The sequence below is a fragment of the Haliotis asinina genome, chromosome 16 (assembly GCF_037392515.1).
Source record: "Haliotis asinina isolate JCU_RB_2024 chromosome 16, JCU_Hal_asi_v2, whole genome shotgun sequence".
In the NCBI taxonomy this organism is placed as follows: Eukaryota; Metazoa; Mollusca; class Gastropoda; order Lepetellida; family Haliotidae; genus Haliotis; species Haliotis asinina.
Genome location: NC_090295.1, coordinates 32,216,775 through 32,243,119, shown reverse-complemented (window position 1 = coordinate 32,243,119; position 26,345 = coordinate 32,216,775). Strand labels below are relative to the sequence as shown.

Here is a 26,345-nt window from a genome sequence, read left to right as displayed (position 1 = left end):
CAGGCCACAAATCAGTTGAAGTTAAGCAGCATTGAGCTTGGGTGGGTAACTGTGTTTAGCAGCTGGACTCCTGAGAGTTTGCAAGACCTCAGTCCTGCCCCACAAAGAAGCATGTGATACATGTGGTCTCACCTTTGGCAAGTGAGTTTGTTCAAAATTGCTTCTGTTCACCCAGTAGAAAATAAGTACTCGGTGGGATAAGTCATGTGATTATAACCTTCTAGCACCTAACAGGCAGCTTGGGTTATCCAGGGTAATAATACGCCTTACTTTGACTGTCAGCACTATGAGCATTCACCCTGTGAATGGAGTTTGGCTCAATATAAATGCACATATTATTATTATTATTATTGGCTGTGTATTGTTCTAAGGAGCTGTTTCTGGTACCAGACATCTTACGGAGAGCTCTACATCAGGGCTGTGTGGAGTTTCTAACATACGTTCCTATGACCGCATTAACGCTAATTTCATGATCTCCTTCTTACCATTTGTGCTGCCTCTGGTATATGTTTGATAGCAATGATGTACCCTTCTACCAGATGAATGCAGTAGTCGACTGATGAGCCCACTAGTATGGACAGCGAGATCGCTTCCACCGCACCCATCTCCCACCCTGCTAGATAGAAGATAGCTACCACCAGGCAGATCATGGCTGCAACAGAAATCAGATTTACATTATACACTTGTTCAACGTGAGCATTCATACCTACTGCTGTTACTATTTGCTTGCGTATTCAGTGAATTGAACCGTATCCCTTCACAAATTCAGTTGGTTATTCACTAGAATATCACTACAATCAAACAGTTATGATCAAGTGACCTTATTTGGACTTGAATGTTACTTATCTAAGCAAGATATGCTTAATGGAATAAATCTATGACAGTCAACATAATTGTCAACACCTTTATATGTTTAATTTACAGGCATTTTTGGTTTCCTGAGGAAAGCATTATTCCACTCTCTGACCCACCTGTTATTGTGATTACCACGATAAACAGCAGACCAAGGTGTCCAGTAAATATCGCTATGGCAATGATGCATACAAGCATCGACAGTGCTAGGCCATAGATGGCACTACTCACAGCCACGACCTCCATCATCACCTGCAAGAAGTAGCAGACATGGTAGATTTATGCAACACAACACAAACATTATCACATGTATACATTCATGCTTCCTTAGGTCTGAAATACAGTTTCCATACTTACTAATTGCATTGGTCAATGTCTTATACCATGTGAAAAAAGAAGGGAATACTTGATTTACAAGATTCATAAAAAGCAAATGATAAAGCCAAAGAGGAAAGAGATGACAGGATAAATTAAGGAAAAAAGTGACAATTTATTCCATTCCTTTCTCATATGCACTGGCATTGGCTAGAAAGGCTCACAAAAAGGAAAATCCCCAATATTTTTTTAAAGATTATATAAGTTTTTCAGCGACACATGCTTGTCATAAGAGGTGACTGAGTGGTCAGACTTGCTGACTTGGTTGACACATGTCATCGTATCCCAGATGTGTTGATCAATGATTGTTTTAGTGAATATATAATAAGAATGAAGGTACATGTTAAGTTGAAAATTACAAATAAAACGATTGTAAATAAACATTTCCCATCAAAATCATTTCCAAATTTTGGTTCTTTCTCTTTGGAATACCTTCAAACATTGATGAATCATTTGAATTACATGGGTCAAATAATAACAATTTGTCCCTCACTGTGTAAGAGAGGAGTAAGATGAGACACAGCTGTCTGACTGTGCTATCCAAACCAGAGATTTTGGTAACTTGTGGATCTGTGCACAGAGTTCAGGTCACAAATCACCTGAACTTAAGCAATGTCAAGCACGAACAGTCCTTGAATGGGCGACAGTGTTTGACAGCTTCACTCCTGAAAGCTTGACTCCCTACCCCACAACAAAACACATGTGATACAATCAAGTCTCACCTTAGGCAAGTGAGTTTGATAACTGCCAGTGAAGATAATGGATACTCAGATGGATAAAGTCATGTAAACATAACCTTCTAGCACCTAACAGGCAGCTCGGGTTATCCAGGGTAATAATAATCAGTGTGTTAACGTTTTGAGGATGCTTTGTTGCTTGGAGATTAGTGCATTATAAGACTTCTCAATATTATTCATTATTATTCACAAAGCATGCACCAACCTTCTTCCAGAACTCTGATGCCTGGAACATGTCCTTGAGAGGTGAGTCAGGGCTCAACTTTGTCTGCTTGATGTGATCAATGAATGCCTCCCACTTCTGGTACTGCTTGTAGGCCTTGAAGTACGACATGCCCTTGGAAGTTGTCTGTTAGGTGAAGAGAATGGAGTTTAGGACAGAGACATATTACAGTGACATTACCCATAACACTGTAAGGGCAGTATGAAATAACTGTATTTCCATGCATGTTTTAACAATTCTCAAAGCTGATTGGTTCATGAACCAATATGTGCTCATGGTATAAATCAATAATATCACACTTGTGTGGTATTGAAATGAAATTTCTTTTTATCAGGGTCTTGCTACAAGTGGTGATAAGTATCCAATTGTCATGATCACAATCAGTAATCAAAGTGATGTGATATTAACAGTGGTACATTCCTTTAATTATCATGATCCAAATACATTTGAATTGTATGGTACTGAACTTTCATAAATACCCAATGAAGGATATGCAACTAACAATAGTATGTAATCCTCCAGTTGTCAGAATCAATACTTCAAGACTACAAGATCAGGGACGTTCTGTGAATGTTGACATGACCCTTCCATCCTGGAATACTTACAGATTCGAATGCGAAGGCCAGCCAGAGCAGGGTGTTGTTGGGCGTCATTCCTCCAACGGCTTGGATGGGGGCTTGAAACTTGCTGATTGAGGTGGACTTGGGCAGGTCCTTACACTCTGGTACCATTTGTAGCATCATGATGTAGGACTGTGGTATTACTGTCCAGCACAACATTAGTATTAGAGCGCATCGTCATCATCATCATCATCATCATCATCATCATCATCACCATCATCATCATCATCATCATCATCACAGTTTATTATTAATATTGTTGTTGTGAACAGATTAAAATTATTAATACTAATGCAGCTATCATTTATGATAACACTTCATAACATATAAGACTATTACCATATAAGATCATAACATATAGTTACCTGGGGGAAGGCAGTGGGCACTGCCTTTCTTCACAAGCTCTGTGTTGGCTGCTATCAGTTTGCACACTGAACACAGCTCCTTCAAGACAGGGAGGGTCATTGATCTTTGGCTGAACCCTTGGTCAAATGTTGCACGACCCTGCAAGGAAAGATATACTGACTGTAAATTCGGAACTCACATTTCTACTATAATGAATTAGTTGTGTTAAGGTAACAGCTAACATGATTTGGGCTTCACTCATAGTACCAATATGGGGAATTGAACCAGAGTCTTCAGCGTGACTAGCAAACACCTTAACCTCAAGGCTACTCCCACCTCCAGGTCTTCCTTCAAGTCTTCTGTTATACAGTACTAAACATTTCCACACCTAAGTTGGCATGTGTGACACTGTATACTGAACATGTAGATGCTCTGGCTACTGTTTCTTGCCAGTTCTGTCTTGAGTATTAATAAATTTAATTTGTGCAATACAGCATTGACTCACTCACTCTCACACTCTCTCGCCAACCTACACATACATGCCCTATTTACTTATTCACCTGGCAAATCAGTGACAAGACCAAAGCTACTCACTGAACCTCCTATCCATTATTTCACTCTCCCATCTACTAACTCACCCACTCAGTGACAAGACCAAAGCTACTCACTGAACTTCCAATCCACAATCCATCCACTAACACACCCACATTTCAACTCCCCCACCTGTCCACTAACTCACCCATATATCACGAACTCATTCATACATTCTCTCACTCAATTCCCCATCAAGTGACTCAGTGACTGGAACAAAGCTACTCACTCAAACAGCCATTCACTAACTCATCCACTCCCTCAGTGACACGACCAAATGTACTCACTGTGTATTCACTGAGAACATGGCCCTTCTGTACATTGCTTCTGTCCAGCCCTTTAATTCCGAACACCACATACACCTTGGTCCCTGTCCGGATGTTTGGCCTCTCCTTCAGATCATTGCACTTGTTGCCACCGCAAGCATTGAAATTCTCCGACACAGATCCAGGCTTGATCGTCGTTGTTGGGTGGTCTGCAGATACAGTAGCATGAAATAATGACACAGTTACCTACAGTGTCAGTTATGTTGGTACATTGTAACACTGTGTGTTAGTATAAAATGCACCCTGGATGAATGCCCCATTATAGCCTGGTTTTGTGTGTTGATATGACTAGCTATCTACTGACATTATAGTGTCCTTTCATGGTCATCATATCACCAGTACTTCGTCTTCCTTGTTGTGAACTCCTAAACTGGGAATAACTTTCAAAGTTAAATTAAATTAAATTGTCTGTATTGACATTTTAACAGAGGACATATGCCACAGTTACAAAGTGGATCTATACCATAACTTTGAACGTGATTTTTTTATACGATGTTGAATGAAGATCTATGACACGATTTCGAATGTGGATCTGTGCCACAATTTGGAATGTGGATTTTTGCCACAAATTTTAAAGTGAGATAACAATTGCTTTCAACAAGTACTTTTTAACATGGCTCTTCATACCTGTCCCTGAATGGACATGTAGTCTCACTTCAGACAAGTGACTTTATTAACTCGGGGTCTCTTTACCTTTTATTAACTTCACTGGCAGCTATGTCTGCAGAGCACATTCATTGACAAGGGTGATAACCTTAGCGCTTTGTGCAAAGAGCAAATGAGTGTGTGAGATTAGTCTTATGCCATATATGTTGGTCTGTAAATAATTGACACCACCAGTGATCAACAGCATGAGCATTCCACTAGGATACGATGACATGACATGTAAGTCCGACCAACAAATCATAACAGTAGCTGCTTGAGACAAGCACCGACTGCTGAAGATGTAGTTTTATCTACATCTTCATTAGTCAACATGTGAATGATGTTAGTGGAATATAAGTATGCACATTAGGGCAGCATTTGTATTTTGTGTGTTTCTCACCAACACTAATCATTCAAATACTGCTGACTTGAACCTAAAATGTACCGCCTCATCATGTAACAAATTTATCTGTCTATAATCCTTTAATCAGTCGCTACCACAAGTTCAAGGTATGCAAGTAAATGTAATAAGAATTACAATGAGACTGAAGAACATTGTTTAGAAAATACTGTTCTTATTAAGTCTATGTTTTTTCGACCGACTGATCTATGTTCAGAATCTGGTGGCTACGTAAAATACATAAAACATAAATGATGCCCTTATTCATATTGCTAAAACAGCCCACTACACCGCTGATGAAGACACTCACCACTACGAGGATAGTGAGGCTGAAAGTGTGGATGGAAAGCTGGCCTATGTGTAGTAGTTGTCGTTGTTGTAGTTGTAGTTGTTGCAGTTGTAGTTGTTGTAGTAGTTGGTTTAGGTGATGCTGTTGAAGGTTTTATACCTTTAGTTGATGGGGGAAAGATTGGAGCACTTGGTCTAAGTGTTGCATGCCCAGTGGGCATGTCAGCTGTTGGAAGTTTGGGGGGTAGGGCAGGGACTTGGGCTGGGGACCGGGCTGTTGGGTTTACTGCTTTGGATGGCTTTACCTGAAAGATTAAAAGTATATTTTGTTATACCTAACACTCCACAAAGAAACATGAAGAAACAGGAAAATCTGAGACACTGTCCATCATAGAAAAGAGTTTTGCCCTGTGCTGATCCATATTCAACATATAGTCAACTAAAAAACAAATATTCCTAACAAACAATGAGCAGTATATGTCCATACCTGTCAACCCTCACAGATCCTTCATGAGACTCAAAAACTTTATCTCAGTGTCACCCTCATGCATAATTTTTCTAACCTCACACATTATTGAACATGAAACTAGCACCAAATGGCATAAAAATCATCTTTAAATAAACTTAAAACCATTTTTTTCCCTATGACCCCCCAACCAGTGCCAACACTAAGGACCTAACCAGGGCCTGCACCCCTTGAACCACTTCTCACTCACTGGAACTGTCAATGGTTGACAGCTATGTATGTCTCAAATCACTGATCCTGCCTCACCATCTGATTAATTATCATTCTTTCTTAACACAAGCACACATTACTGAGAATCAATTCTACCCTAGATTCCCAGCCTGGTAGTGATTGTTATAATGATAATATGGATGCTAATTAAGATACAATAAATACACTGAACCAAGTTTGGGACCATGAAATATCTTTTGGCAAAATATATTTTCACAGTGAAGACAAAACAATCAGTTGAGTAAAAATATCCCCTCATGATCCCCTATTTTCATGATGATAATGATAAGGGCAAAACCAATGATGGTGAATAAGATCATAAGAAAAGTGATCACAATCAATCATACATTGTAAAGAGCAGAACACTTGTAGCAGCTGAGAGACTCCAGCATACTGAAGTTGGCCTTGAGGTCAAGCAGCTGCTGCAGGTTGGTGTTGGGCCTGAACAGCTGTGGTGGGTGCGTAGCTGGACGCAGCTGGACCATCAGACAAACAGAGCCAATGAGTATCACTGTGAACACTCCTGAAAAGGAACAATAATAGGTGACACAAAGCATTATACCACAAGCATGTGTTGTGTTGGTACTTCAGTCTTGTTTCCCTTGATAGCATGCAAATATGAGACAATTTGATTCAGACAACACCCCAAAGATAAAGAATTGTACATGAGAGATATACAAACAATTATACAAGTGTGTGTCAAGTTGTTTCCACAGGCTTTTTTTATCTTAAAAACCCAACATGCATACATGCTCAGTTTTGAAGATTCAATATAAACATAAATATAAACCTTAGTTTGCACTATTGCCCTCCATTTTATTTTATTTTTTTATGAAAACAAGTTTACACAGCGTAATATTTTTTTTTCTTTCACAAGAAGATGTTTGGGGTGATGTATTTAAGAAAAAATATATACTAATAAAGGTAGGATGTTAGAGATTTTTTACATATACACATATAGAGTCCAGGATATTCTCTGCTATACAGTCCCTGAAGGTTAATACTTTCTCACTGTCCAGTCAATCTGTCCAACTCACCGATGATGACATATCTTCCCTTCAGTATCAGCTTGGCCAGGTACTTTCCAATGAGAAGCTGCAGCGCCTTCCCAATGTATAAGCTGTCACTGGAGTCTGCCGCTGATGCTGCCGACTGGTTGCCGATATTGTAAGGGTCGGGGATCAACATGGGAACATCCCCATCATCGTCAGCTATTGTGTTCACCGGTGCTGTAACACAAACTGGTGTCTTCATATTGTGATCTTGCAGGGTAGAATTGACAGATATCTTTAAAATACTCTTAAAACGATACATTTTCAATATATTGTTGCTTCTATTTTTATTTTCAGTAACAATTATGAAACAAGTTTCATTCTTATTGGTATTGTAAAAGTACAGATTCCAGTAATTTGGGGGTTCAAATTCACCCTTTCACGTAACCAGCAGCTATCTAACACACCCTTCCACCACAAATTCCATTGAAGCAGCATTTTTACAAGTAGACATTACCAGGAGATAATTATATTACCAGTATGTGATGTTCAAATTCACATTGCTTTCCATATACTTGAATATAACTGAATTCTGCTATGGGTAATATGTAATATAATGAACACAACTTAAAACAACTTCTTGTTTATTGCACAGAGTGACTTTTCGGTGTAGATTCTAAACCACTATCAAGCTAAAAGTCAGTGAATAAACTGTCTGTCTTTCAGTCTGTCTGGCTGTATCTGTATGTGTGTGTCTGTCTGTGTGTGTCTGCTTTTCCATCGGTCTATCTGTTTCCCCTTCCATTTGTGTGTCTGCCCATCCATCTGTCTGTTTGTGTCAGCATATATTATAAAGGGAATATGCAAGAAAAATCAACCCTTACTTATTGTGCAAAGAAATTCAGGAACTGTTTTCAAATGGATGTGCATAACATATTCTGGAAATGTTAATCATTTCTTTGAAGCTGATATATGACAATGTATGGTTCCTACCAATAAATATGATAAGCCATTAAACTTCTTTAAAAATTCTTCTAAACTTTCCTTTTGTTATCGTTTGGCTATCTGTTAACAAACAGAAAGCAAGCACACATGCAAAAGAGAGATAACATCTGAATGAAAGACAAACAGTTATCTCACCAATCATAAAACTTACTCTCCACTTTTAATGTATGTAACAAAATGTAAACAATCCGTGTCTAGGAAAGTATAATGTGTCCATGCCTAATCCAATCTGTCTGTGGTTCCATGTGTTCATGGGGACTTCACTGAATGTTGTTGAAACGATGCTGTAACTAAACACACACCTTGAAATATCAGTACCACCCTCTATCTTGTTCTTAAGCAGACCAATAGGTCAACATTTGAAGGCACCTACTTTGGGGTCTACACTGAAATGAATTGTTTGGCCACATGGTTTGGAATAACAAATGGCACTGGGGGATAATTGATAAATAATGATTGTATCATTATGTGACTCATCCATCAAAGTCAACCTATCCATATCCATCAGTGGATACACAAAATGTACACACCTGGGGCAACAGCATTGTCGATATGGAGCATGGGAACATCATCATCCAGACCGGGGTTGAGGACGGTGGTGTTGGGAGCCTGTTGCAGTTGCTGGGCATCAAGGGGGTTGACCACACGTCTTCGTAGTCTACAACTGCATCTGCAATAATAATGACTGGATTTCAATCATTTCTTATGGATCTGATGACTTCTGTACCAAAAACATGGCCACTTGAAGGCTGAGTGTGCTGGTGGTGGTGGAATAGTCTTGTGGATTAAGTGTTCAGTCATCATGCTGAAGACTCAGGTTTGAATCACTATATCAATACAATATGTGAAGTCCATTTCTGGTGTCCACAACATGGTATTGCCATAATATTGCCAAAAGCAACTCTGAACATAACTTGGCTCTGGAGTAGCCTAGTGCTTACAGCATTCACTCATCATGCAGAACACTCAGGTTTGATTCTCCACATGGGTACAATGTGTGCAGCCCATTTCTGGTGTTCCCTGCTGTGATGTTGCTGAAATATTGCTAAAAGCTGAGTAAAACCAAAACTCATTCACTGAGTCAAACATAACTCATTGACTACTTACAGCGTGAAGAAGAGCCTCTCACACTTAGAGAAGCAGATGACCCAGAGATACAGCGCCGGCGGCATGATGAGGATGACAGTGGCCCAGCAGGAACTGACGATCAGAGACATGAACAACCCAAACTCGTACACTGCCGGGATCTGAAACAACACATGAGGAACTGATGATCAGGTACATGAACAGTCCGAACTCGTACACTGCCAGAATCTGAAATAATGCTGATAAATACTGATATTAGATATTAGACAGCTGAGGCAACAAAGACAAAATCTGCCTAGTGTTGAGCTATGTGACCACATCACAAGGGACTCACAGATGATGCAATGTTTGCTGCAAATGCTGCTGCAGTTGTTGCTGATGTGAAGAATGTTGCCTTTCCAGCGGTCTTGACAGTGTACCACATCTGATCAGAGATCACCTTGAAATGACTGGCTTGCCTAAATATGTTGACAAACACAAACACATCGTCGACTCCTGTAACAGAAATGGTGACATACTTACTCACCCACCCAAACATAACCTGCCTGGGGTATTGTGGGGTTAATTCTTTCCTGGAATCTCCACGAGGAGACAATTAAGTGGTACTGGAAACATAGTCTATCCCAAACTCCTTACACGTAAAGGAACAGTGGATATGCCTCAATCCCCAAAGGGAGACAGGCTTCAGTACAAGGGTCGTTTGGGGTCCTGTGGACATATTTTGTTGTGGGAATTCCATTAGGAAGACAAGCATGGGTAAAAAGGGATACTTTCTGGCTGGAATTCTTTGATAAGCCTTAATGGAACTTCAGTGGGGAGACAAGAGTGGCTTACATGAGTCTAGTGTTCTGAAATGCTTCTGTGAACTCTTTAGGGCTGGGACAGGTCACCTGGATATCCAGGACTGTGGGTAATGAGTTGAACCCAGGTGCCTGTCTTGCTACCTGGACAAGTGATGCTCATGTGACTGATCGATTGTTTCATATGGCTTTATTGTCTTTGAACATATAGAAACAATTCAAAGTCACTTTTTTGACATATAACATGGTTAATTATTGAAATTTTAGTCTCCAAGTTGAAGAATATATAGCAATTTATTACAAATTAATATAACTGGTATCCAGGTAGGGTAGAGTAATAGTGGGTGGAATACCCGCGTAGGAAAATTGGACTCGGCTTGGACTCTTACCAATCCCAATGATAACAAATGCTGCAGCTCCGTTGAGGATGCCGAGTGCATCAATGTGGAAGATGCGCCTATAGAAGAAGAGGGCGAGGGGAAAGCTGAGGATGATGCTGAGCATTCCGCAGAACGTGAGCCAGACAGAGAAGGAGGTGAGGATGAACATCAGCAGGATGATGAAACCCAGAGTGAAGTAGGCCATCTTGATGTCGTTCCAGAAAGTCATGTCCACCTCATAGTCGAACAGTTCGTTTCCACCATACAACACCTGGACCTTACTGCAGGTAAAAAATTGTGGATATTAGGACATAAGTAGCATGTGTGTTGGAGGAAATGGATAAAAATGGTTTAGAACTGAGTTTCTATAATGTCTGTGTGGGTTCAAGTTGAAGGAGTGAGGCAGTGTATGAAGAGATGTGAAGGGAGGAAGGGTAGGAGGGGTTTAGTGAGGTAGTGTGGGTTAGGGTTTCATAATCTGTGTATAGAACCAACAATGTGAGGTTAAGGGAGGCAACTCCAGCAATATGTGTTGCTTCAAACCACTGAAAACAATATACTGATAAACAATAAAGCATGTCTTGTTTCACCTTCTACATGTTTACTCTCATTCTTGGCACCTTGATGTATTTGGACATTTTACCTTTGTGAACTAACTGTCCATGACATGAAACAACTGCATGGATGACAAAGCTAAATGTCTTGAACCCCAAAACAGCAACATTCATCTTCCATACAAGCAGTAAATAAACATCATATCTTTGTTGATTTTTTGATAACACGATCCCTAACAACAAAACGAAATAATCACACAATCAAACCATAGGGAACTATTTACATGCATAAAACATCCAGCATATGTTAATTTCATTTGTCATCAGCTCCACAAAATAACATGACCAAGATAGTTTGTAAGGACGGTGGAACGTACAATAAAAAAGTATGGTCTGATATTGATTATCCACACAGACCATACACATTACGACAGCCGCACTGACAGCGTTCCCAAGGGAACACCACACAAACAGCAGTTCAAATATATGGCCGCTCAAGGAAAATTATATTCCCTGTCAAAGACACTTGAGATCAAACGCTAGTCCATATCTGATCTTAGTAATCGCCTCTCATTCAGCTATTTGTATGTCTACCTTGTCAACAGCTTGAGTGATACCTTGCTACTTGTATATTCACACCCCATTGGTTCCCAGCTGACTGTTGAAGCTAGGTCATGAATTACTAAGATGAAACATACCACTTAATACACGAGAGCATCTTGTTTCTTGCATAGAGCGATGTTTCAGTGTAAATTCTTATACCTTTATCAAGATATTTTAAGCTTGATCAAGAATTTAATACTAAATGTTGCTCTATGCAATAAGCAGTAATTTCTCCTCCATAAAGTGGCATGTTTCATTTTTGACTCAGCAACTACTAAAATGCCAATCAAATAGTTAGGGCACTAAGATATGTAGACCAGACTTCAAGATAATTTCCCCTGAAAAGTTTGAAAGATAGTTACAAAATATTGGTCTTTTAAATAAATGACAGGTGCCTGTAAATAATTATATCTGGGTCTGACATTACAGTGATTGACAACATGAGATTGATCTATGATATTGCTACATGCGAACATGTGTCAACAAGGTCAGTGAGCCTCACAACCCGATCCCATCAGTTGCCTCCGTCAACAAGCATGGATTGCAGTGCAAAATGGCATTAAACTGAATGTGGATACATTTTTTATTCCAGCATCTTTTGTCAATATATACTGAAGCACAAGGCCTTGAAACAGGCTTCCCACTAACCAACATCAAACAATACGATTCAAATGCCACTGTTATCTGGTACCATTTGTGCTCAGTGGAACTGTGACGGATATTTCTTCACCACAACAACCCGTTCTTATGAACAAACAGTGTTCTTTAGTCTGTCACACAGTCTCTGAACCACATTATTTTCCAAACTGCCTAGCCCACCCTGCAATGATAAAAGCCCTAAATGAAGCAAGTTTAGATTTCCTCTGGTTCTGAATCTCCCAACTCACTGGGGCTCCTTTTCAAATGAAATTGATTTACTTGCTACAATCAATATTATATATATTCAGAGACCAAGTGTTAGTCCAGGCATTCATGTTTGTGTACACTATTATACAATCCTGAGCACTTATTAGAAAACTATTTGAGTCATAAATGATAAGTCAGAAATATAACAAAATAATTTCCATACATTTGTGATATACAGTCTACTGATGTATAATACGAAAGAAAAATGGATTTTCATGTTTCAAAATAAGAAGTCATTTGCTCAAGTTTTTGTAGTGGTGCAACTTTAAGTACATACTTCCTCGTGGGGACTTCAAAGCCCTAACACTAAGGTCTATATGGGAAGGCATGACATGCCTCAAGAAGGAAAACTGTGAACAACCAAGGAGGTTGACAAGGGAGTGACTGTTTCAGCCAGCCTGACCTCAAAAACACTGATGTCAAAGGTCAAAGTTCAGCAGGTGATCAGCATCCAGCCCCATGACCCTATCGATCAAATGTCAGACATTCTGGACACAACAGGAAGCGCGGTGACACAACATTCAGTCAGGTCATGGCGTGTGTGCTAATATTTTTGGGACCTGCCCTTGTGGCAGCAGATCAATGGGTGTTTTGTAACTAACTGATGCTGGTTCTCTCTCCAGGGAATAGCTCGGTTGAAATTATTGTTGACGTAAACAAATAGTTTCCAGACAAGTACTCATTGTGACACACCTGGATGCAATAGAAAAAGTTTGAGAGACTTCACAATAACCTCAGGCTAATATTTTGGGTAAAAAAGGAAAATACATCTACAAAATGTGAGTTTTAATCCAAATGAATCCAGAACAATGCTTCACTTAGGAGCTGTGGCAATCTAGATTTGTCAACTTATACCAAGATTTCATTTGGGTTTCATAGTTTCTCACATATTTTCTAAGGTCTGGTAGGAGCTGCCTAGTGGTTAGAGAGTCCACTTATCTCGCCAGTGACTAAGGTTCAATTCCCCACATGGGTACAATGTGTGAAGCCCATTTCTGGTGTTCCTCACTGGGATATTAAAGGAATATTGCTAAAGCTGCGTAACCATTCTCACTCACTCACTCATTCACTCACTCACTCACTCACACAGGTAAAGATACACCTAAATGATCTGTCTCTCATGGTATTGTTATGGAGGCTAATTCGGGACAGCCATCGTCAAATATTTCTACCAGCCAAAACCTATGTAGCCAAGCCATGTGAGACTTAATTGTAATTATACTGGACAAAAATTGTTACAGATATTTGTAAATTTTGAAATTATGAATAATTATGTATTTATTCACTGACATATTGATAAAATCTCAGTCATAAAAATGCCAATATCCCTGAATTATTTTGTCCAGTATATTTAACATACACTCTTAATCCTTATCACTACCACTGTGTACACTGCCTTATCAGCTATGCTGTACCACTCTGTCACAATCAATGATTGCTGCTTATGACATTATAATGGCATAATAATTCATACAAAAGTTCATTATTATTGCATGATAGTATTACTAGTATTATAATACATAAACAGATAGAACAGAATATCTAAGCAGATATAAACAGAAGAGCCTCAATACAGCCATAGGAACAGCACACAATGAGTGAGTTTGTAAGGCTTCTCTCTGTTCTTTCCTTCAGTCAGTGAGTGGTTTGGGTTTCTGCAATATTGCAGCAATACCCTGACAGGGGACAACAGAAATGGATGTCACATTGTTGTCATTTGGGAAATTGAACTCAGGTCTTCATCATGATAAACAAACAGTTTAACCACTAGGCTACCCAACAGCTCTTGAGACTTATAGCATTACAGTTAGCTATGGTATTACAGTAATGGCTGGGTGAAAGGGAATACATTGGGGCCGGGGAGTGTAACACAACCCGAAACAATCAGACCACAACGACCAATGGCACCTTTATCATTGTACACAAGCTCATTGAAAGACAACTTAGTCTGTCTCACAGTCCCTGAACTTAACTTTTTCCCTTCCAAATGTCCTTACCATCATGAAGCAAGTTCAAATTTTCTTCAGGATCTCAATGTGACTGAGGCTCTTTTTAAAAAAAGGTGCTAATTGTTTCTATGTAAATTATGAGAGACCTAACGTTAATACAGCATTCATACCTACATTAGCAACAGTCTGACTGTGATATCCTACTTGGAATCAATGGGTAACCAGGATTTTCACTTGGGTGGAAATCTGTAAGGCCAGTGAGTGAGTGAGTGAGTGAGTGGGTGGGTGGGTGGATGAGAGAGAGTGAGTGGGTGGGAGGGAGGGGAGGGAGGGGAAGGGTGGATGGGTGGGTGAGTGAGTGTGTGGGTTGGTGGGTGCATGAATGAGGGAGGGAGGGAGGGAGCAGCCTGGGTGCTTAGAGAACAGACAGTCCAGCAACTGACATTATCATCAATGATCTGCGATACTGAGATACATTAACCATAATTCCATGCTAGTCACCTCTTATGGATCTTCAGAGGGGAAAGTGTTCAGTTGTTTGACATATTTCAGAAAGTGTAATAGGTCTGCCGCCTATCAAATTTCTACTGACATGCCAGCCATTGAGCCATTCATGAGATCTGCTATCTGACCATTGTCACAATCCAGCTGTATGAGGACGATAGTACTGAAAGTTCATTTACATCACAGTGTCCCTGACATAGAAAATTGTCCCTGCCACAGCATGGCTATCTTGTACCACAACCACTCTCTGCTCACCGACAGCCAGCCCACTCCTGATACATCTACATCTACTTAATTGCAGTAACTGATAGTGACGAAAACCTTCTTGGGCATTGTTGAAAAATATTTAAGCCAAGTCAGCTTGACATTATCCAGGTATAAATCACTTTTTCACCATACTCCTTGTATGGACAGAATGAAAAGGTCAAATTATTCCAAACAATATCAATTTTGTTTCAGTACAATTCACTGTATACTTGTTTGTATTGACATAATTCAAAAACACTTGCATTCACCATTTTGTATCAATAATATATGTTTTGTTTTGTCTCAGTACAATTAATGAATGCAATTTCCAATTTGAAAATATTGTATCAATACAATTCAAAGTCTCTTTCATTTTGTAACAGTACAATTCCCAGCAAGCTTCATTAAAGGTCACATGCAACGTAAAACACAACTTTGCAGATTCTGGTACCTTTCGGTATGCACTTACCGAAACAAATCATAAAAAATGCCAATTCAACCTATAAAGTTGAAAAAATCGTGATGAAAAAAAAGCCAGCGAAATCGGAGTTCAAACGTTTCACTAAATTCCCCCCAGCGCTGGGGGGAAAAGTGGTTTCAATAGCTCTGCTGCGCTGCGTCCATAACGCATGCACAGTGAATAGGTTCGCGGAGCTTGAAACAGTATGCATGCCCAGCGTCTGAGGTCGTGAGCAGTAGTCTAATCTCGGTTGTGTACACAAACAAGTACATAATCTACTCGTTACGTAAAACAACTTGTTGATTGTGGTAAGCAGTCTCTGTCACAGAGATAGCTCAGTGTCTGGATTATTCACGCCTATATGTCTGCCTGCACGTCTGCTAAGACAACATGCAATACACAGCTTCAAACAGTGACCATGTGCAATTTGAACTTAACACCTATCAGACTATACGACATAAAGAAAATAAGATGATTTATGACTCGTGCACCCGAGTCTCGTGTCAGCCACATTATGTAACTAGGCACGTGTGATACACATGACATGTATTTATGTCTGTGGGTTGCAAACAAACTACATTCATTTTTTTCGGATGACTGGATCTGACGGAAACTGGTGCAGTCTTGTCAGCTTCAAGTCCTGCTTTGTACTTGGACGAACGACAGTTTCCAGATCACCATCTCTGCTGAGATAATTTTTGATTGGATCGAACGAAAATTCAGAGAACATGTATTTTCCAAACCCAACATCTCTATATACATTCTTCATGGATAACGACTTCTTTTAGTGTATATGATTTTGTTTGACAACAGTATATGAATCCATACTGAAACGACGCATCAAGTACACAAAAAGAAGTTGTTATCCATAAAGAATCTTACTTTCTGGTGACTGGCTATACTTCTAACATGCCCATCAAACAGATCATCTTTCTGTACACACAATGAACCCTCAGCATATCAACAAATGAAACAGCCAATCGGAAGCTGTCGTTACACTTGAGTGCATATCCACCCGCTATGACTGGGTTCGGTCTCCCGAGAGCTTCGTTTCGGGGCAAGTAAGCCCAAGTACAAAATATTGCACTTTTGAATCGCGATTGTATGCTTATAATTTTGTTTATTTGTTTTTTTAAAAGCAGCAATGTATATTATATGTCATGAATAAGTGAAAAATGTGTTTTAATTATGCTTGATTTTTTGGTTGCATGTGACCTTTAAGTATGTTTCATATTGTATCAATACAATATAAAACATGTTAAATGTACAAAATGTGATTTGGGGATATTGCCTCCATTGTAAAAGTATTTAATATAATTGACATACAGAAATGAGTAAATGAGAAACGTGTCATCTCGCAAAACGACAGGTTCAAAATAGGATCTAATAGTTTTCATATCAGGTCACACAAAGACACCTTGTAACCACCGACTTCTTTCTATAACAGCTCCTATATAGCTAGGGGTGTAATAACAGTCTTTTCAACATATTCATATGTATCATAGTGTCACCTGACAAGAAAGGTCACCCTGACCCAGCCTCAGGGCCGTGTATTGACATCAGCTATGGTATATTGTTGTTATAACAACTCAATAAAAATTTGGAGGCATGCAACTTTGTTTACCTGCATAACTCTATTTACCCATACATATTTCATAATCAGCTTATCATTGCTATAACTCTCTGTCTGTAGTCATATGTCAAAAGATAACAACATTTAGGTGATATATGACTTTGATATGTTTCAATTTTTGCATGCAGAAGTATTCTGGTATCCTCAGAGGTTTGAAATTGAGAGAAAAATTAGCATTATTTACCATTACATTTACGTGCAATCCTGAAAACTATGTTTAGTGATGTTCTAAATAAGAAAGGTTATAGGACATCTTATTGTCGTGAGGCATGACATCATTCTGGAATACCATGAGGTGGTGATTCTATCACAGCTGAATTTGTTTTATAAGAAAGAAACTCATTCTCAGTACTCCTATGCTCACTTTTCAGAGTTTTAATAATAAAAAGCAAGCAACTGTATATTGGATGTTCACTTAAGATGATGGCAGTAAAGGAATATTATTGTGTACACTACAGTGTCCATTTCTAAATTGCTTAAATATCAAACATGTTGAGCAAACACCTTAAAGGACCACTAAACTCAATTTTTTGGTACTCTTTTTATCACTGCATATGAAAAGCCATCTGCTTCTCTCTCGCCCGCAAACGAAACCGCAGACAGGTTACGTAACTCTGTCGCCAGAGCCCTACAGTGACGTCATAGAAGGAATGGTTTCCAGATAAATGTATAGAAAATGTGCAGGAAGTTCGTCATTTCGCTGATTTCTCGACGTCACCAAAGACATGCCGAATTGTCGTGTTGCTGTCAGTTGTTCCTTGGGGTCGTGTGATGGTGTCACTATGCACAGATTTCCACCAGACTCCGTAGTTTGTGCATAAATTGGCTGCTAGTGTGTGCGAAGTGAGCTTTGTGGAAGCCTGTGGTATATACTAAATCGGATGGTTCGCCCCCTTCCACGCTTCCAGGATAGAAAATGGTGTTCAAGTTTCATCAAGTTTATAAAATAAAGACTGCTTACTACACATTGCTGACCAAAAGGATTTTGCATGGATATAACGCTTTCTTCCTCGGAAAGAAAGTTGTGGTCGAAGTTACAATATTATTGTAAGTAATATTATATTGACTCCTTATATTGACCGATTCCAAGAGTGAAATTGTTATGTTATAAGCAATGTCATGTAAAATCCTAATGTCCATCAAGAAAATACATATTTTACTACCAGTAGAATACCTGTAAATGAAATAGTTCAACCCCTGAAATGTAGATGAATACTGCACAGACCCTCATTTCTATACCCACTATTACGTCACGGAGACAGGCCGCTCTGATTGGTTGAAATTTTGTTTGCAGCTGAGAATTTTGCACTGTTGACAAAAAGGTTGATTTAAGGTAATTAAAGATCGAAATGAGCATTTTTAATGACGGAGTTTCATTCATAACGATGTCAGCAAGTGATTTTGAGTTTGTACCCTATTAGAGTATATGTGACCTTTAACCACTAATCACACCGGGCTACCACCCCTCACGGTTTCAGATTATTTAGAAGGTCACATTGTGACCAATGCCTTGGATTAGGTGAGCTACAACAGTTCCAGCACAGTGACCTTCTCTCCCTAACTACCAGTGTTATTACTATTGATGTTGAGATATCATTGAACCAAGCCAGATCACTGCCAGCTACTCCCTTGTCAGATGAACAAAGAAAATCACATAATGCCTGCGTCAGTATTCCAGGGCTGTAAAACAACAGGTGCTTGATTGTCCAGAATGAGGTTGTTTCAAATGCTCTGAGCATATGATGGCATTTTTCTGAGCTCAACTGGCAAGTTTCCAACAGGTCTGTGTTTAGCAACATCATATGATATTTGAGGAAAAGAACACACAAGTCATAATGTCAGACTGCTGGGTCACGGTTCAGTTCAGAGACAGTGTATAAATCCACATATCTAATCTATGCCATGTTTAATTTTTAATCGGCATGAATTAAAGAATGAAACAAAAATGGAAACTGAATAGCAGCAACCATGAGTCTGTTTTGACAAATGCAAGTTTTGACAACCACGATCTCCTCACCCTCATTTAGCTGAGCTGTTATACCACATACAGACTGCATTTGATATGATTCTAGGACACATTCAGAAATGGCTGAAACTGGCGGATCGTTAGGGAGGGGGTTAATGATATTTTCAATATGTAGGAGGTTGGACTGAAATTCTGTGGTCATGAAACATTTGATCATTCATGCAAAGTTATTAGGCTTTGTTGTTTTAGAGATGCTGAAACTGTTGTTAGATCGAGGAGCTTCTATACTACAGTCAGAAGAATATTTTGACATAGGTTATACCCCAGTTATCAAGAGAGAGAGTTTACGCCGCATTCAGTATTCCAGCTACATGGCAGCAGTCTGTAAATAATTTGCTTGATAGAGTGATCAACAGCATGAACATCAATTTATGAAAATGGGATCCAACGACATGTGTCAACCAATTCAGCAAGCCTGACCGCCTGATCCCATTAGTCACCTCTTATGACAAGCTTTGGTTGCTGAAGGCCAATTCTAACCCAGATCTTCATGGGTAGTTATCAAGAAAATGATGAAAAAAATGTTGAAAAGCTAATGAAAACAGGACAACCACACAGACAGACAGCACCAGCTCTCTTGACTGAAGGTCTTTTGAGCTCAACATGATGACAGTAAAGGAATATTAACAGGACAAAAGCAATAAATATCAGACAAACAATGACAACTGACGAAGATTTTTAATAAGTTGACTTACTCTGTGGATGCCTTGGACAGTATGTCGATATACGTGATGACGAACTCCTTAAATTTCCTTTCTTGTTCTCCTCGAGTTGATCCAATACAGTAACCTGCAGGAATAATTCATATACACAGAAAAATAATGATGAAAATAATTTATTGCCATAAAAGCCTTCAAAGGTCAGATGCTTTAATTATTTCAATTAGTGATTTGATAAGATTGTTGTTTAACTTTGAAGTGATGCAGGCTTAAGTTCTGATGAGGCAATTCCATGATATACTGCCTTCTTCTGGCCATAGTTATATCGATATTCATTGAACGCCCTGTGATCAGTTTCTGCTGCGTCATGTTGTATTGATCCCAGAATGAGAAATGAGGTTGGTGCAGGATACCACATGTGGAACAGTGGGACAGCAGGCAGGAGAAATGATTATATTCTCTTCACAACTGTAACCTGCTTTGCTAAAAACTAATCTCATGATGGACAACATGTGAATGAGTGTCACCATGACTTTACAACTCACTTTAAAGAAGTATGTTTTGTCTATTTCGTAGAAATAACAAGGGGCTTGATTTATGGGTAAAAGTATATATGTTGAATTCACTTTATTTTCATGAATGGCACTTGAAAATGGTTTGATACGTTATGTCAGTCACTGTCCTGCCATACTTTTTTTAAAGAGATTTCTTATGATTTTGGAAATAATTTCTCCCCTTATTTTGCATTTAAGTGACAATGACTATTAGATAAAAAATATATGCTTTGTTTTCACAAACCAGCACTCAACAATATTCCAACTATATGACATAAGTCTGGAGCAGAAACTCCAGTGATCAACAGCATGAGCATCTGACCACCCAATCACGTCAGCTGCCTCTTATGACAAGAGTCATCAGAAGATGACATATCCCCCCGGCCCCCACATGTCTGAAAGGACAAATAATCTGAGAGTTACTCATTGTGTTTTAGACTAAGTTTGAATTGTTTTCATGGAATTCATGAAAATTTTAAATGCCATATATCTGTAACCAGCAAAGTCACAAGATCTGTCTCATATATTTGCCAAGATCTGTTGAAAGATATGAAATGGTTTTCGAGTTGTGCTCTGGGAACGAAGCCCATCCCTCCATTTTGAGACTAAGTCCGAAACATTTCCATGGAAACCAATAAAATAATACATCACAAAAACCTTTAAAAGCCAAAAGGCACCACTTTGGGGTCTGCCACACATATCTACCAACTTTTACTGACAGATATTAAGAAGTTTTTGAGTTCTGCTCTGGAAATGAAACACACCTCTCACTTTCAGACTAGGTCCAAAACGTTTCCATGGAAACGGAGAAAATAATAAATCACAAGATCCTGTACATAGCAAAAGGCACCACCATAGGTTCCGATTGATATATCTACGAAGTTTTGCAGAAAAATATTGAATGGTTTTTGAGTTCTGCTCCGGAAACGAAGTCCATCCCTCCATTTTGAGATTAAGTCTAAACATTTCCATGGAAACCGAGAAAATAATAAATCACAAATACCTGTAGAGGGCAAAAGGCAACACTCTGGGGTCTGCCACACATATCTGCCAAATTTTACAGACAGATATTAAGAAGTTTTTGAGTTTTGCTCTGGAAACGAAACACACCTCTCACTTTTCAGGACTTGGTCCGAAACTTTCCATTGAAACGAAGAAAATAATACATCACAAGATCCTGTACATAGCAAAAGGCACCACTTCAGCTTCTGACTGATATATCTACCAAGTTTTGCAGAAAAATATTGAACGGCTTTTGAGTTCTGCTCCGGAAACAAAACACACCTCTCACTTTTCGGACTATGTCCGAAATATTTTCCATGGAAATCGAGAACATAATAAATTACACAAACCTGTACATAGCAAAAGGCACCACTTTAGGTGCTGATTCATATATCTACAAAGTTTTGCAGAAAAATATTGAACGTTTTTTGAGTTCTGCTCCGGAAACGAAGTCCACCCCACCATAACACTAACACCAAAATGTTCCACAGAAAAACAAAAAAATATAAATGCCAAAAATCTGTAAATAGCAAAAGGCACAACCATAGGTTGCAATTACTATATCTATCAAGTTTAGTCTAAAAATATTGAACGGTTTTTGAGTTATGCTCCAGACACAAAATGATTATGGACGGCGGGATAACAAGCATGGGCTACTGAAGATCAATTGTAACATGGATCTTCACAGGTCAATTTCCATTGAATAAATGAACAATAATTACCATCAAGTGGAGCTCCAAACACAACCTCTGTCCGTAACAGCTTGCTGTGATGATACGTTCTGTTGATCTTCTCATCCACATAATAATAAAATGTTTCCTGGTTCATAGCTAATTTCAGCGCACTGTCAACTTGATCCAGGTTGTTACCAAGACCATCGTAATGAATACTGCCATGTGTGTCCTTCGTGGGGTAGAAGTACGTCAGCAAAGAATTGAGAGGGGCACAGTTGCTCTGAGCTCTCACAGCAGGATCTATCTGACCAAGTTTGTAATCCTTAAAACAGAAATCTCTGAACTGAGGATGCGCTAAAACCATTTTTTCAACTTTGTGTACAGTCTCTATCCTCTCCTTGGTGAATATATTATGATTGTCATCCCCCTGAGCTAAGAATATCACCTGCATCTTCCAACGAGGATACACCTGGGTTCCAAATATACATCCAGAATGAGCACTCCTTTTGACTCTTGACTTCTCGGCAACTTCATTTACCATTCTGGAGGCAATGGTATCGACTTCGTTTCTTAGTTCTTTAATTGGTTTGTACTGTAACCTTTCCTCAGGTTCAAAACTCTTGAAGTTCATGTTTATATCTCTTGTATCAATATTATGTCTCTCAAGAGCACCAGATAAAATACTGGATGTATCTCTACGGGAACGTCTTGGCATTGACACATTATGCTTCAAGGCAAGAGCAAAAGAATTGTATCTCATATATGCAATATGATTGGGAATGTTGAAAGCCTCTATAGATATGTCAATGACTGGCAATGGAATCATACTGGTAATGCCAATTCCAAGACAAATTCCAGCTGTGGCCACTAGCAAAATCACTGACACAATAACCCCACAAATCCTAGTGTTGAACTTCTGTTTAAATCCAGCTGCGCACCGACACATCATACTGAAATGGCAGCAGAGTTTTGATCGCCAGCCTTGAGAGTCAGAGGTAGCATCTGTGTCATTTTCGGCAATGAATCGTGCCAGTTCGTCAAGACCCATTTCATTGTCCTCGTCATCTGATGTCAAAGCTGCCCATCCTTCACTACGGTCATGACTCCACATGCTAGGCATTGTGGGAATCTGAAAAAATAAACAAAATACTTGAACGATCCTGACTTGTCATAACAATAACATCAGTTGGACAGGCCAGTGCTCACTGTTATATAGCTAGGTACAGTGTGTGGTTACTATTTCTGGTGTCCTTGCTCTGATATTGACGCAGTAGTTGTATAAGGCATAAAACAGTATCCACTCACTCATAATACTGTACCTGTCATGATTCCTTGTAGGAAAGCACACCTGAGTGAGTGTGAGCTTAGTTTTACACCACACCCAGCAATGCTCCAGCTATATGTCAGTGGTCTATAAATAATTAAGTCTGAACCAGACAATGTGATCAACAACATGAGCATCGATCTGCATAAGTAAGATACAATGATGTGTGAAACCCAGTCAGCAAGCCTGACTACCCTATCCCAGCTGGACAAACAAAGCATAGCCGCTGAACAAAACAGATATGAAGAAAAACAGTTCACAATTTCAAGATTATTCAGCATATACTTCCATTTTAAATTTTGGGTAAATATTGCACAATATTTTTGAAAAACGTCCACCAAATTCTAACCGAAGTAAGTCCTCCCAAAGAAAGTCCTTAACTTTTCAGAAGTGTGAGATGTGTTAACACCTTAATCACATGTGATAATAAACAGTACTCCACAGCTAACCACTGTATGTCCTAATGATTCCCACGCAAATGTCAGCAGTAATACATCCTGAGGAAGGAATGACTGAATGCTACATTTCACTACAAAGGACGTCTCATGTTCCTCAACAAGCGCATTCTGCACTCACAAAGCCTGTTTCATCATAGACAACAGTGACACTTTACAGCGGATGTCATTTCCTAACGGTCACTGACCCAGTGAAACACAATGACAGATGACTTCAGACAGGAGGCGGGCGCAACCAGTACATTGTTCCTTCATCTTCCTCATCAGCTCTTTCAAGACAATGAAACATTGATGCTGTCTCACTCATCAATAATTAAATTTAATTCCTTTACAGTCTGCGTGATGATGTGATTTTGACAGACTCAATGAACACTAATGATAGCAGACTTTATTCAAGGTCAGATGTTGATGGAAGTTGCTGTAACTTATTCATATTGTTTGACTGCAATGTGTACCTGCCTGTCGGTGTGATGCTTAATATAGTCTAGAGCAGAGAGCAGACAGTGCTATTGGGTGTTGGGTACTTAGCCTGATCATCTAATCTGTCAAGCTGAGTTGTCTAACTTAGCTGTGTCAGGATATGCTCACATGGTTTGGATATCACAGAAAATAATCAAATGCTGAATAATGATGCAGTTACATGTTGAAAAAGTGAAAAAATAGACCATAAGTGGATTGTTTGTTTTAGGCCATTGTATAGTCATGTTTATGATTTCTCGCACAAGCAGTTTGACAACACAAAGACTTTGTAAATACCACCATGTTGGTATTTAATGAAAACCTCTCTCATTGTAGCCCTGTGGTTAAAGTGTTCCCTCCTCATGCCAAGGGTCCAAGTTCAACTCTCAACAATGCGTACATAATGGATGCTGGAATATTGCAAAAAGATGCCAAAACCATATCATACTTTCACTAAAAGATAGAGTAGAATGCAAGTTCTAATCTTACATTCATCCTTATAATTATTCTTGGTGTGTTTGTCAAATAAAGCAAATAATTAAACTATTCAAACCTGCTCAGTCTAAAAAAACAGCAGGTGAGTCCAACCTACACCCCAATATGACACTTGGTATACCTCTGGTAACATTCCAAACTGACACATTTTTCACCGTGACCTGAAATACTTATTCCAACATGGAAATCCTTTATTTTGAATCAGGAAATCAAACTAATTAAACCAACTCCCCTAGAAATATCATGACTCACAGGAGCTCTGTACAATAGAAGCCATGTAAACACCACACCAGTTACCTATATCAGTTTAATTATCACTGTGTGTCGTATTACATGTGATGTTCCTTCTTTAGTAGTTTTACATGCTAATTGACCAAACTTAGGAAATAGATACACATGGCAGGAGACAATGTGGCTCAGTCCATCATCAGCTAGTTGATTGTTGCGTAATCCCACTTTCAACAGTTCATGTTTTTTTCTAAAGCTCCAGTTAAGCAGTGAGCGAGTGAGCAAGTGAGTGAGTGAGTGAATTTATATAAAAGTTATACTTCTAGACGTTACATACCTGCACAAGGAGAAATTTGAATGAGTTTCTTGTCAGATTCAGCCAATTGTAACAAAACCTTACCTTTATATGACTGAGAGTTGTCACAAACATGATTTCTCATGTTACTAGATCCTTTTCCCAATTCAACACCCTACAAACACTGCAGTCATATCCCTAAGTGTCAAATACACAGTAAGTTGGAAAGCACACAATATATTTCCAAATCATCATCATCATCATCATCATCATCATCATCATCATCATCATCATCATCATCACTACTATTGATGCTGAAACCACTGTAGGCATTTAAAGTAGCCATAATACAACCACTCATTTTGTAATGACCAGTACTTTATCAAGAATGATTTTAATGATAAACCAACACTACAAATGCTTGAAACACTTTGACACTTACCAGCTTACAGACTAAACATCATTGTGTTCATGACAGTTCTGGCATAACTCCTACTTGAAGGTTTAAATAACCCTGGTCCATCTTCACCAGGATTAAACATAATCATTTCATTTCATCACTACAGATGCATTACCCACTGTAGGCATTTCAAGTAGCCAATACAACCACTCATTTTTCAGTTACATTATCATGAATGATTTCAACATTAAGCCAGTATGACCAGTGATCGATACAACATGACACTTACTGACTAAAACTCAGGGTGTTGTAACTAAGTCATAACTCCTTGAAGGTTTAAATAGCACAGGTTGACCAATGCCAGAATTAATCATTATCGTTTCATTTCATCACTAAAGATGCTTTACCCACTGTAGGCATGTCAAATAGCAACAATGAAACCACACTTTTGAACTACTTCATCATGAACAAATGTGTGGAAACCAGGACAACCAATGATTGACACTAAACAAAAATTG

At 38.9% G+C, this 26,345-nt stretch overlaps 1 protein-coding gene across 2 annotated transcripts in view; it reads right to left on the bottom strand.

The window, feature by feature from the left end:
- The window catches only part of LOC137267522 (protein dispatched homolog 3-like), a 40,972-nt gene that overhangs the window by 5,625 nt on the left and 9,002 nt on the right, over nucleotides 1-26,345 (bottom strand). For both annotated transcript variants that reach the window (XM_067801999.1, XM_067802000.1), the window contains exons 2-16: nucleotides 22,220-23,300; nucleotides 19,978-20,071; nucleotides 10,411-10,682; nucleotides 9,556-9,716; nucleotides 9,243-9,382; nucleotides 8,666-8,805; nucleotides 7,176-7,367; nucleotides 6,486-6,661; nucleotides 5,425-5,707; nucleotides 4,031-4,218; nucleotides 3,173-3,311; nucleotides 2,793-2,950; nucleotides 2,170-2,313; nucleotides 972-1,104; nucleotides 486-652 (exon numbers count right to left, since the gene is read on the bottom strand). In XM_067801999.1, coding sequence (XP_067658100.1) covers nucleotides 486-652; nucleotides 972-1,104; nucleotides 2,170-2,313; nucleotides 2,793-2,950; nucleotides 3,173-3,311; nucleotides 4,031-4,218; nucleotides 5,425-5,707; nucleotides 6,486-6,661; nucleotides 7,176-7,367; nucleotides 8,666-8,805; nucleotides 9,243-9,382; nucleotides 9,556-9,716; nucleotides 10,411-10,682; nucleotides 19,978-20,071; nucleotides 22,220-23,300 — 3,468 coding nt within the window. The remainder of the gene's footprint in view (nucleotides 1-485; nucleotides 653-971; nucleotides 1,105-2,169; nucleotides 2,314-2,792; nucleotides 2,951-3,172; nucleotides 3,312-4,030; nucleotides 4,219-5,424; nucleotides 5,708-6,485; nucleotides 6,662-7,175; nucleotides 7,368-8,665; nucleotides 8,806-9,242; nucleotides 9,383-9,555; nucleotides 9,717-10,410; nucleotides 10,683-19,977; nucleotides 20,072-22,219; nucleotides 23,301-26,345) is intronic.